This window comes from Chroicocephalus ridibundus, chromosome 9 (genome assembly GCF_963924245.1).
Source record: "Chroicocephalus ridibundus chromosome 9, bChrRid1.1, whole genome shotgun sequence".
NCBI lineage: Eukaryota > Metazoa > Chordata > Aves > Charadriiformes > Laridae > Chroicocephalus > Chroicocephalus ridibundus.
This window is the reverse complement of record NC_086292.1, coordinates 5311720-5324553: the sequence shown is the minus strand read 5'-3', so window position 1 is coordinate 5324553 and position 12834 is coordinate 5311720. Positions and strand designations below refer to the sequence as shown.

The window sequence follows — 12834 nt, the reverse complement described above, 5'->3', positions numbered from 1 at the left end:
AGGCACGGCCGGTTTCTCTCCGGGTTGCTCTCTGGATCTCCTTTGCGTGTTGCGCAGCAGAAATGGCTCAAAAGTGGGAGACGCGCTTTTCCTCGGGCTCCCACGACTTTTCCCCGCCAGCGTGGGAGGCCCGTGCTTGGCACCAGCAACGGAGCTTGGAGAAGGACAGACAGAGACACAGACAAGAAGCCGAAAAATGCACCTTCGGAGCGTGATGGGAACTTTTGCATTAGGAAAATGTTTAATGTAATGGCTTTGTATTCTTGGTATTTCTCTGTGCCCTCTTATGAGGTCTTTACCTACCTCATAAATATGAAATACAATAATCTGCAGGGACCTGTAGGGACAATTTTATTCATCTTTGCAAGCTCAATATTCCAGTAATGAAACATTTTCTTTACATCTTCATGGGAGCAGACAGGGACAAGCATTTTAATACGTGTACCTACTAAGACTGGGGTAACAGCTTGGGGACAAAGACTCCATTACTATTATGATCTGGCTCATCACTAAGTACTGTCCAGTAATGAAGATGAATCATGTCTTTAGAAGCCATTTCTTTAAAATTAGTTTAGATTAAGGTGCAGGAGTGAGCAGCCTTGACCCTGGACACTTTTACATACTGTACAATGAAACTGACTGCTGAATTATCTGCCTTATCTTCTTCAGACAGGGAAAAAGTCCCTGCAGGCAAGTACTGGGAAGATACCGTGAACCCATGATGCCCAGTGACTCAGTCCTAACAGCCGAGCAAAGGCAATGCGGTCCGTGCTTTTGTCCGAAAGACCGTGCTGTCCCGTGTTACTGGTCGTGAGAGACTTCTCTGAGCGAGAAAGGTGAAGATCAAGCAAAACACCATCTGAAAATAAGCCGTAGCAATGACCTGTGAAAATGTTTATAATCTGGTGTTCCAATGTTGCCAAGCGCGATGAAATCCCTAGGTGCTTACACCTCCAGACCCAGGGACTCTCCTAAGGGACTGGTTAGCTGCACTGGTGAAGTGTGAGTTTATATTTAAAAAATGCACCCTTCGACTCCCAGGTAGATTACAAAATCAGGGACAGGAATTGAGTCAGATTACGTACGCTGACAACATGAGTCATGTGACTAGTGTCTGGTGATAGTGTTGGAAAATTTTAATTGAGAAGTTCAGACCTTTTCTTATTTTGCCTGTCAGACTCCAATCAAACGTATGTATTTTATTTTTGTTAAAGCGCGTGCTTTGGTTCTTTGGTATTTAGATTTGCTAGACTACTGAATAAACAAGGATATGAATTTTTATGGTACAGCTCTGATTTCTTTCATAGAATCATAAAATGGGTAGAGATCATCTACATCCGGCTCCCTGCCCTGGGCAGGGACACCTCCCACCAGACCAGGTTGCTCCAAGCCCCGTCCAACCTGGCCTTGAACCCCTCCAGGGATGGGGCAGCCACAGCTTCTCTGGGCAACCTGGGCCAGGGGCTCTCCATCCTCGGAGTAAGAAGTCCTTTGCCCCTCGTCAACACTTAGTCTACACTAGATCTGTTCAGAAAATGGATCTTCACCTCAAGTGAAATTTCAGCAATTTATTTTCTTTTTTTGTCACAGAAAAAGCACCAAAAATGAAGACACTAAATGATGTCATGAAAATAAAAAGTCCCAAAAATGTTTGACTCAAGGAATGTCAAAGTGAGAAAGCCAAAAATCTTCCATAGAAGAAAAGGTTGACTCTGCGCAATTCACATGAACGTGTTTGAAAAAGTACAATTCTCCCTTGCTTTCTCTGTTTGAATTAGAGGAGCCAGCACAAACCTTGTTATGATGCATGACGAGCACTGAAGTCTGCTAGAAGCAGCTCAGAATGTTTGTAAGTGGATAATAACCGCAGCAAAACAGCAGGTGATTGCTTAAGTGTTTGAACCTTTGACAGAATAAATCAGTTCTGCGAAGAATACTGTAGTATGAGAACAGCAAACCTTGGGCACGCGGGGCGTTTCGCAACGATGGGGTTTAGGCGTGTGCGTCTAAATGCTGTTCTGCCAAGTCGTCCTTCTAATGTATGACAAAGGAACGAAAGGGAACGCCGGGAAATGAGCAAGCAACCACACAGCGAAGGAGCTGGAGGATGAAGCCCTGCGTGTTTCCGCAGCCTCTGTGATGCCGCTGTGGTGACGCCGGTGGGTTCTCGCCCACCCCGGAGCCGCTCAGCACAGGATCCCGGCTGCGCCAGGGCCACCGCCTGTGTCAGAAAGGGCATGTGTGTGCATAGATACACACATATACGCATGGCGGCATTCACCGCCAAGCCCTCAGCAGTGATGTCTGACAGCCTGCATCTCCAGAAGCCAAGTACAGGAAAATGGTTGCCATTTCTCCTTTGGTCGCAAGAGCCTTGATCTCATGTGTTTCAGAGCCCTCCACCTTTACGGCTGTAAGTGATTTATTTGTGATTTACCACCCTCCACATAAAATCCTGACCGAGTTGATTAGGATCCTTACACAACAGAAACTATGAAGGAAAAGATTTCAGGAAGAAGTTCTTTGCTATGAGGGTGGTGAGCCCCTGGCCCAGGTTGCCCAGAGAAGCTGTGGCTGCCCCATCCCTGGAGGGGTTCAAGGCCAGGTTGGACGGGGCTTGGAGCAACCTGGTCTGGTGGGAGGTGTCCCTGCCCAGGGCAGGGGGTGGCACTGGATGGGCTTTAAGGTCTCTTCCAACCCTGACCGTTCTGTGATTCGGTGATTCTGTGAAACGTCCCACTTGCCAGTTCGTGCCCTGACCCAGCCACGTGCCTGGCTTAGCCCCTGGGAGCGTGTGGGCCAGGAGAAAACAGGGGCCTGGGGATGCTGAGGAAGAGCAGAGAAGCCTGGTGACACCTCTGAAGACACATATGACAAAACCACTTATGGCAAAAGACATTCTGTGTTGCCAAACGAACGCTGGGATGCCGAGTCTGTCAAAAACGAGAAGTAGTTGACTTTTGTCTCCCATCCCGTTTGCAAACCTGCCTGTTCCCCGTGTATCCCCTCCTGCCTGCCCAGCAGCCAGATGCCCCCCACCCCAGGACGCGGGGTCCCACTGCAGGGAGGCAGCACAGAAGGCTCTTCCCATCTGAATTTCTGAGCCTGGAGCCTGAGCTGCTCTGCGAAGGACTGTGTCTGCAACGGAAGGGAAGGAGAAGAGACAGGATTTCCACCCATGTTGCTGCTCTTTGCTCCTGCTCTCCCCCGTCCTGGCTCAGTGCACAGAGGACCAAGCTGCGGCAGGAGTCTCCCTGGACACCCAGCAGCACCCTGAAACTTCCACTCTCATTTTCAGGTTGTATTTCACTTTTTCACTCTGTCCTCCGTGCCACGGGAGAGCGAGAAGGGGGCAGTGCCAGGCACAAAGCTGAGAGCTCTTTGGAGGCAGAAATCCTCGGATGTTCTCTATCTGCTAAAACTCTGTAACAGAGAGAAAGAAAGATGCTGCAAATTAGTAAAGATGCTTCACCCCACGAGCTGTTGTGCTGGGTACCCAGAAAGGAGGAGGAGGAGGAGGAGGGAGGAGAGAGGGAAAATCAGAGCACATCCACTCTCTCTGCGTTTTGCTGCTCTGCACATGTCAGACTCTCCCATCGTCGATGTGTGGGGTTGCAATACACCTCAGGAGAAAACTAGGAAGAGATACACTATTGGCTATTTCATATGCGGTGTGTCATCTGGCAGGCTGTATATATCACAGGGAAAGCAGGGACCACTCAGCCTCCGAGCAAAGCAGCTTCAGTGGATGGCTCAGAGGGATACTTTGAGGATGGAAAGAAAAGGGAAAGGCAGCTCTTGCTTTTCTGATTCGGGCAAGCTCTGAAAACTCTTGGGAAACGGCGACCTGACAGATGAAGGACTATGTGGAAAACCAATACAGCAGATTTCCAAGGAGAAGTTGCGGGGGAGAAGCAGAACAGTGCCCGAAAGGAAATATTCACTAGGATTTCTTCCTAGGTGCGGAGAGAAAGCGTGTGGGGATCTCTGATATTTCTGCATCCGAATCAGTTTCTGTACGTAGGACATATGGGACTGAAAAGGGAAGAGCAGCTGGAGCATCCCTGGAGCCAAGCTCACAAGTAATCAGCGCAGGAAGAGGGACCCATTTATCAACTCTTTTACGCAGTTTGCAGCCCAAGGGCAGAATTTTAAAATGCAAGGGTGCGTGTTCCCTCCTGCGGCCACAGCCTTCAGCAGCTGAGCTGGCAGAAAGGAGGGCAGAGCAGAGTGCGCAGCCCGCCCGGGGACACGGGCAGCGAGAGAGCCATGAGCAGGCACACGTGGTTCCCTTTGCGGTACATCTCCAAGCCCTTCTGGAGAGCGGAGAATCACAACACCACCAACTTCTTCTCCGCACTGTACGGCTTCCCCAACCAATCCTTCTTCCACAGTGATTTGGACCTGGAGGACCTGGGGGACTTTGACAGCGGGACCAAGTACGAGGGCGAGTCGCAGAGCCGCACGGTGAAGGCGCTGCTGATAGTAGCCTACTCCGTCATCATCTGCATCTCCCTCTTCGGCAACATCCTGGTGTGCCACGTGGTGATCAAGAACAAAAGGATGCACTCCGCCACCAGCCTCTTCATCGTCAACCTGGCCGTTGCTGACGTGATGATCACCATTTTGAACACCCCCTTCACGCTGGTGAGCACCCGGCTCGTCCGTGTTTTGCTGGGGTCCGTGTGTGCCTGCCGGCTGTGTGCACGTGTGCTGAATGGGCCAGTAACGGGCTGATAGGCAGAGATTCTTCTCGGTGTGTCTTCCCCCCTTCCTTTTGCCTGCCCGACAAGCTGCGGTCGTGCCCCCCACCCCGTCCCCGACACCCCCTCGCACGCAGGCAGGGCTCACTCGTGCCCCCACCTCGCAATCCTGTCGGGAGGCGTCGCTCCTCCCCAGCTTTCCTCCCTCTTCCAGCACGGTGGCAAGGCACGGATGTGGAAGCCCCACGCGCCTTTTGATGGGGAAGGAAGCGGGGGACAAGTTTGACACTAGAAAGTCCAATTAACTGCCAGCTTCCTACGGAAAGGATGCAAACGAGCTCAGTCCTTGTGAAGGCGATGGCAGGGGAAACTGCCGGGTCTGTGCTTGGCACGTGTCTTACTCAGGCTCCACAAACCGTGCTTCTCGGGGCTGATTGTCCTTTGTTTCTTTTCGGTTACCAACTAATATAAGACATGCCAAAAATATTAAAGGAATGAGGTGGGAAGACTTAAACGGACTCATTTCTTCCCCCCCCAGTCACAATCTATAAACGACGTGTAAGAAGAACCCTGTATACCTGAATTTGACACAGCCCTCTGGTTCGAAAGCGTCCCAAATACTCCTGCTTCGGTCCTTGCCCAGAGCTGACCATAGCGTTCTTCCGCCTTCCAAAAGCAATAGCTGAATTATCAGTTTGAATTTGCCTCTTCTTAAATGGGTCCTGTTTCTTTGGTGGGATTTCTCTGCCTTGCTCTGAAGGGATTCGCGTCCCGTAAGCTGTTCAGGGAAAGCATAGTGCCCCCTTGTGTGTTTGCACAACAGTCGCACCTTAGGCACGAGTAATTAAATAACTGTAATCTCTCTTAGGAAAGAGCTTTCATCAACTTCAAAGAAAACAGCACTTTGCTACACATTCAGTAACAGCGTCGTTACTCCCAGAGTTGTCTCTATAGGGAAATTACTTAGATTAATTGAAAAGAGAGTAGCTAGCCTTGACTAATTTTCTGTGGGGACAGATGCTTTGTAATAAATGTGCTTTATTTCAAATTAGCTTAATCTGCTTCCAGAATGAGTTGCGTTAATTTGGAATAAATATTGCGCAGCCATAAATGACAAGGGAGTGAGACAACAACCGTTATTTGGAATAGTCTCCTCTGCAGAAAAGCCTCAATAAGCAAAACCTCTCTGGGAACCGGTAAGAAATGCCATGCTGCCCTTGCTGCTGCATCCTCTGGGGGGGTGTTTAAGTGTTCCCTCCCTCCCGCCCCTTCCAAGAGCAGCTGGATTTCATGCCCAGGTGGAGATGGCTCCCGCACCCGCAGAGGTCAGATCAATGAGGAAGGCGATGCAGGTTCTGAAGTGCGAGTTGCTTTTGCGACGGGAGGGTAAAATTTTCCTCTCTCTTTGTGTTAACTTCATTGACACCTCTGAAATTGCTGCTTGACGTATCTCACACAACGGGGCGAGAGGAGAGCTGGGCTTAGAAACCAGCGTGTGAGCAAGACCCTGCCACCCAACCTCCGTGTTCCTGAGGGCGGGTGGTAGCCGCAGACCCCAGGAAGAGTGTGGACACGGGGCAGGGATGCTCCACAGACAGCCGGTCCCTAACTCACAGGTGTTACCTCCCTATTTCGGTGCCCTCGATGATTTTTTCTTCCATGAGTTTATCTCGCTAAAGTTTCGATCCCGCGCAACTTTCAGCATCCACAAATTCAAGCGTTTCACCAATGACAGACGTGCGGCTGTTTTTAAGGAGCCAAGCTACTGTTTTTCCCTGCAGAGTTGAGCTAAGATTTCTTCACGTTTTCCAGAAGGGACATGTTACATGTACACCTGCACGTGCAAACACACGTACGCAGGGCACTACTCAGGCAGATTTGTTTGCTCAGTGTAATAAATCTCACCTCTGTTTCAAAGCCTCTTGCAGTTTGCTGTTTTCCCCAGAAAAACTGAGTATAATGCATCTACAAAGCATGAGGAGACTATATTAAAGCATTTCTTCCTTACCATACTCCAGGGAAGCCTATTTGCTGCTTTTCAGAGAATGCGCACTGTTTTAATCCCATTTTGTCCGTTCTCCAGGTGCGGTTTGTAAGCAGTACCTGGGTTTTTGGAAAGCTGATGTGTCACATAAGCCGGTTTGTTCAGTACTGCTCCGTGCATGTGTCTGTGCTCACCCTTGCTGCCATCGCTCTGGATCGGCGTCAGGTATGCGATATATTCACCACCCCTATGTTTGCCAGAAAATATGGTGCTAAATACACAGGTTTTTTTCCCCTTCAAATCCCAGAACCTGGAATCCCGCACTGTCTTTAGAGTCAAGGAACGGAGGGGAGGATTCTAGCGTTCGTGGTGGTGGACAAAAACACCCACTTTTTTTAGGGTGAGACAGATCCAACCCAGGAAGGGGCTGCCCACAGAGGCTGTGGAGTCTCTGTCCTGGGAGATATTCAAATCCCAACCAGAAACAGTCCTGGCAGCCTGCTCTAGCGGGTCCTGCTTTGCACGGGGAGCTGGACGAGATGATCTCCAGGGGTCCCTGCCCACCGCAGCCACTCTGTGGAGTGCAGCCCTGAAAGCAGGGTGGGAATATATCCTGAAGTTCAAACACCAGCAAGCCAATACATTATCTCAGCATTTATTTATGAAGAGTCGTACAGGTTTTAGGCTTGCCACATTACTTTGGGATGCCTAAGGCTGGAAATAGTGAGAACTGTGTAACCACATTCAGTTCAAGGTGAGAAATTCTCCTCTCCTCTCCTCTCCTCTCCTCTCCTCTCCTCTCCTCTCCTCTCCTCTCCTCTCCTCTCCTCTCCTCTCCTCTCCTCTCCTCTCCTCTCCTCTCCTCTCCTCTCCTCTCCTCTCCTCTCCTCTCCTCTCCTCTCCTCTCCTCTCCTCTCCTCTCCTCTCCTCTCCTCTCCTCTCCTCTCCTCTCCGTTCTCCTCTCCTCTCCTCTCCTCTCCTCTCCTCTCCGTTCTCCTCTCCTCTCCATCTCCATTCTCCTCTCCATCTCCATATCTCCATCTCCATTCTCCTCTCCTCTCCATCTCCATTCTCCTCTCCATCTCCATCCTCCTCTCCTCTCCTCTCCGTTCTCCTCTCCTCTCCTCTCCTCTCCTCTCCTCTCCTCTCCTCTTCCCTCTCCTCTCCTCCCGATACTTTTTTGGTGAATACCAACCAGGAGAACCTCACAGGTCCAGCAATGAGGGCCAACCAAAGGGTTTCCTTGAAGTATAATGCAGTTTGTGATTTTTGCTAAAGCTGAGGAATGCTGTGCACTGGGAGAGCAGATCCTGCAAGGTGTGCTTTCAGGCCGACTGTCTATTTTTCTTGCAGTGCTGGAGTCACAAAAATAGTTGTTACTGAAAAGCAATTTCACATGATAAATGACATGGCTAGATGAAGTTCAAAACAACAATGGATTCCATTCTGATTGTCTGGGATGTGCTCCATCTGGTGTCAGAGAACTACAGGGACTGACAGAGTGTACATCATCCATTTCTGTCTTTTTTACCACAAAAAGTCTGGTAGCCTGCCCGTTCTATGTGCAACATTACAGCTCCTGAAAGCAAAGCGTTTGGATAATGATTCATTTTAATCAGTAGATTCTGGGTTGATAGCAAAGCATGGCTCAGTATCAAGAAGCGTTTGTTAAACTAAGGGCAAACACAATACCTGCCATTAAATTCAGTGGAGTGGGTTCCTCAGAACTGTAATTAGCTAGTATGGCCCAAGGAGATAAAAATAGAAGTAAGGAGATGTCACTGAGCAAGGAGAAATCAACACTTGCCTCTAAAAATATTGCTGGTCCTGAGAGGTACCGGAGCAGACAGATGCTCCAGGGGAGTTGTAGGAGCTCGATTAACTAGATATTTATAATGAGACTAGAAAAGACATGCGTAAAATACCAAAGGCTTCATCAGCCAAAAGATCATCTGGATGACATGATAGGTCTATTTTTAACTATTGTTTCATTGCCTAATATAATCATCCATAGTGCACGTAGCTCAACAGATATCTAACCATCGTGATCTCTGAAGCCAAGCTGATGGGTGACACCGAGCGTGTTTCTCTGCTCAGGGCACTGGGCCAGCAGTAACACTTAATACTTGCACATCTCTTTGCATTTTCCACCCCTTATACCCTCTGAAGTCCTGTAAAATGAGTCTCTCCTTTCTGCCGTTTAACACTGGGGGGATGCAGAGCTGCTGCAGTGCCTGGAACCGCAACGTGAGGCTGAAAGAGTGACCAAGAGGTTGTCAGATACAGTAGCCCTCCATAGCAGCAAACCCACCTGGACTACACCATGCTGTAGCCAGACCCGCACGGGGCAAACTGTGACTATAAAAGGGACCAGCCTTCAAGTCTGTTAGTGCTATCTTGGCCAAAGGTTACGTTCAACCGTGGTCCCCGAGCATCTCGTCTCTCTGTCTTGTCAGTCCACCAAAGGCCAAATGTTGTGAGCCCCGTGGCTGCCATCTGTATTGGAGCCCTTGTCCGTAGTAACGAGGAGATTTTTTGCACTATAGTACAAGCCCGAATATCCTCTTGGCTTTCAACTTGTGCCACCCTTAATGACCATGTTGAGCATTCCTTGCTGTCCTGGAAAGCACACATGCTGTTTGCCTCTCCCAGTGATCGGCGTGAAATGCTTGCTCCTGGCCATGGATAAAGCAAAGGTGCATTCTTTTCTTTCTAAAGCTTGCAGCTTGTTTTTATCAATTGAAGGCACTGTAAGTCCTCAGGATTGGTTGTTCTCCGCAGGTTATCATGCACCCTCTCAAGCCGCGCATGTCCATGGCGAAAGGAGGGATTTGCATCATTATCATCTGGGTTATGGCCAGCTGCTTCTCGCTGCCTCATGCCATTTATCAGACTTTGACAAGATTTTATATTGGGTAAGACATTTACATGGTGCTCTTTTTTTTTTTTTTATATGACATATGCAACTTAATCAAAGCCCCACAGATCCTAAGGCACACATCTTCCATCTGTGTTATTAAAAAAGAAAGTATGGTGAAACAGAGAAGTCCTCCTTCTCTTTGACTAGGCAGTGTGTTTCCCACAAAAGGACAATGAAAATCAATGGAATTGCTTTCAGGCTTGTTTGTTAGTTGATTTTGGCTCAGAGATTCAGCCCTGTAATTTGAGGCAGCCCTGTAATTTCTAAAAAGAGAGGAGAGGTGAGGTACACTTTGTCATTACGGATGTCCATATGGATTTGTTTTTTCTTTTCCTGGGGATGTATTTAAAAAATCTTCATTGGGCCCAAAAGTCAAACTTAAAGAAAAATTTTCCATTGAAAGTGGCACTTGCCCATGTTACTGAATGAGTTCTGCTATCTGTACCTTTACTGAAACTTGTAAGAACATCCAAGATGTTTGTTCTCCAGGAGTTGTGTGCATCTGGTAGTGGAACTGACGGTTCTTTCTCTCTCTGATCTTCAGGAACAGAACAATACGAATGGTCTGCCTCCCCAGCTTCCCTCCTCCTGCTGATCTTTTCTGGAAGTATTTAGACTTGACCACTTTTGTTCTCTTGTACGTCCTGCCCTTGCTTGTGATCTCCATCACATATACCATGGTGGCCAAGAAGCTCTGGCTCAGAAATGCCATCGGGGACCTCACCATGGAGCAATACTATGCCCATCAACGGAAAAAGAAGATGACCCTGAAGATGCTGATGGTGGTGGTCATTGTGTTTGCAGTATGTTGGTTCCCCCTGAACTGCTACGTGGTGTTGATCTCCTGTAGGGCCATCCACAGTAGCAACGCTCTGTACTTTGCTTTTCACTGGTTTGCCATGAGCAGCACTTGCTACAACCCCTTCATTTACTGTTGGCTGAATGAGAGCTTCAGATCGGAGCTGAAGTCCTTGCTGTGCGTGTGCCGGCGAAGGAGCGCAGCCCAGAGTCATGCTCTGCAGTCCATCTCCCCGCCTTTCAGGCATGCCTGGGTTGAGAACTGCCATTATAAAAGAGGCAGCACCTGCCAGAAGACAAGGGCATCCTCCCAGAGGAACTCCGCAAAGACAGACATATCCAGTGTTCAGCCAATTGTGGCAGAAAGCTAAACCCTTCATCTGATGGCCAGGCAACATCGGGTTGTAATTGCAGAAACACGGGAAAAACTGAGTTGGAAAGGACTGCTGGAGACCATCTACTCCAGCCTTCCACCCAAAGCAAGCTAACATCAGCGTTCAACTGGGTTATCCAGGACCTTGTCCAGTCAGGCTTTCAAAAATCTCCGGGGATGGACTGCCCACATGTGGGCTCCAGAATGAAGGGTGTCGAGTAAATTTTTCATCAGAGTAGTCAGCAAAAATGGAGAGAACTCTTTAACAGCGCACAATATCTATCATAGCCTAAGCAAATAAGGGGAAAATTAGTAAAAATTGCTGAAAGGAAAATGCGTTCTGTTTTACCTCAAACTGGGACACCTACACTGATTACACCCACTCTGTTTCAAGGTAGATGGCTGTTTATGCATATAGAAACACTGTATTGATTCCTTCTTTTTATTTATTTGTAATTTATTCAAGATGAATAACACTTGTAGCCGTTCCCAAATGTACACCCAGCACACCTCAGCCGCTTGCTCTGCTGTTACAGAGGTGCCCCAGCTCTGCCCGTCCGCCTCCTCGCGTCCCACGGCCAGCGGCCGCGCCGGCCACCGGAGGGGGAAAAGGTCTCAAAAATCACAATGGAAACACAGCTTAGGAGCAGGACAGCAAAAATTCGCTCCATACTTGCAGGCGTTCTTCTTTCAGTGGCTCATTTTGTTCTGTAAGGATTACCAGTAGTCACCTTAAAACATTGCTTGTGGTCAAGAAAGAAATTACACAAGTGAGCTTATTCTCCCACGCTAGCTAGCTGAGGAACCAACCCTTTCTTCAAACAGATACCACCTGCCATTTTGCTGAGGGCTAAGCTAATGCCCACTCACAAAACCCCACCAGCCACCCAATAAATAGAAATGGTTCCAGAGGATTTTTTTTTTTTTTTGCACTTTCTACCTTGTTTCTTTTTTGATGCGCTTCTGTTATCTACATAGGAGACAGATACTAAATTGGAAGTCAGCTGTTGGCAGTCAAAATCGTTTCATGGGTCTTGTACCAGCGGAGGCACCAGTTTGAGTCTAATAGCGTGACAGTCACGTCCACTGGTCCCAGCAAGTTAAGCTGGAGGGCAGCTCCCCAGGCTGGGTGCCCGTCGGGTACATTTGGAGGAGGCCCTCAGGGACTGTAGACTTCAGAGACCGATCTCCCTACCTCACCGTCCAAATCGGGGCGGTCAGTTGGCAGCCCAGCGACAGGAACTGGGCTGGGACCAGTTTCTCTAGCACCGGGGTGCGGGCTCGCCGGAGGAGAGCGAAGTGGGGGTATCGCCCCACGTGTGAGGGAGAGTGGGCTGCAAACCCCCGTAAGGGCTGTAAGCTCCACACAAATATGCTGCACCAATACGGCTCTTTACCTGTTCCGTGAAGAACTTTGTTGTTAAGAGTAAAAACAAGACGCAAGCACTCAGAGGTGGCAAAGGCTGGGTTGCCTTGCCAGGGTGTATATGGAGACGAGAGGAATGCCAGCCAGTAGGTACCCGTTCTGCTGGTATATGTGTGTAGGGCTTTGTCATAGTCGCTAGGGTTTCCCTCAATAATGTCTCACATCATTATATTTCCTAAAAAAACCTGTACATTGACATGTTTTAACATTGTTCATCCACACTTCTTTAAAGTCTAAACTATTTTCAGTCTCAACAATATTTTACTTTCTAGCAGCCCTCAGGAACTGTGTCCTTCGTGGTGTGTCCATCCGTCTGTCTGTCCCGGAGTTCACCCACCGGGCAGCAGCGATAACAGCTCGGCAGCTGCTCAGCAGGGCACCCTGCTTTGCGAGAGGCGGAACCTGCGCTCTACCTCTCAGTGTTGGGAACAGACCCGCAGCTTTTGAAACCGAAAGGCAGGAAAAGTTGGCACTAGATAAAGGAGTTGGTTGGTAAACCTTTATACGCTCCCCCGCTCAATAAAACCGAGCATCTGATAATGTGCCACGGCAATTGCCTCACATACTTGCATTCCTGCTGCTCTTGGTGGTGATCGAGGGCTTTTCAGCAGCGTTTATCCCGTTGTGAGC

At 48.9% G+C, this 12834-nt stretch overlaps 1 protein-coding gene across 1 annotated transcript; it reads left to right on the top strand.

The window, feature by feature from the left end:
* The first annotated feature begins 3581 nt into the window (after window positions 1-3581).
* LOC134520616 (G-protein coupled receptor 83-like) lies at window positions 3582-11436 on the top strand. Its single transcript, XM_063346252.1, has 4 exons — window positions 3582-4647; window positions 6787-6912; window positions 9469-9602; window positions 10152-11436. The coding sequence occupies exons 1-4, from the start codon at window positions 4270-4272 to the stop codon at window positions 10774-10776; spliced, it is 1263 nt and encodes a 420-aa protein (XP_063202322.1). The 5' UTR covers window positions 3582-4269; the 3' UTR covers window positions 10777-11436.
* Window positions 11437-12834: the final 1398 nt, after the last annotated feature.

Excerpts from the sequence above, each read along its gene's own strand:
- LOC134520616 (XM_063346252.1), top strand. The coding sequence starts at position 4,270 with ATGAGCAGGCACACGTGGTTCCCTTTGCGGTACATCTCCAAGCCCTTC. Across the intron at positions 6,913-9,468 it reads TCGCTCTGGATCGGCGTCAG|GTTATCATGCACCCTCTCAA; the intron begins GTATGCGATATA and ends TGTTCTCCGCAG. Across the intron at positions 9,603-10,151 it reads TTGACAAGATTTTATATTGG|GAACAGAACAATACGAATGG; the intron begins GTAAGACATTTA and ends TCTGATCTTCAG.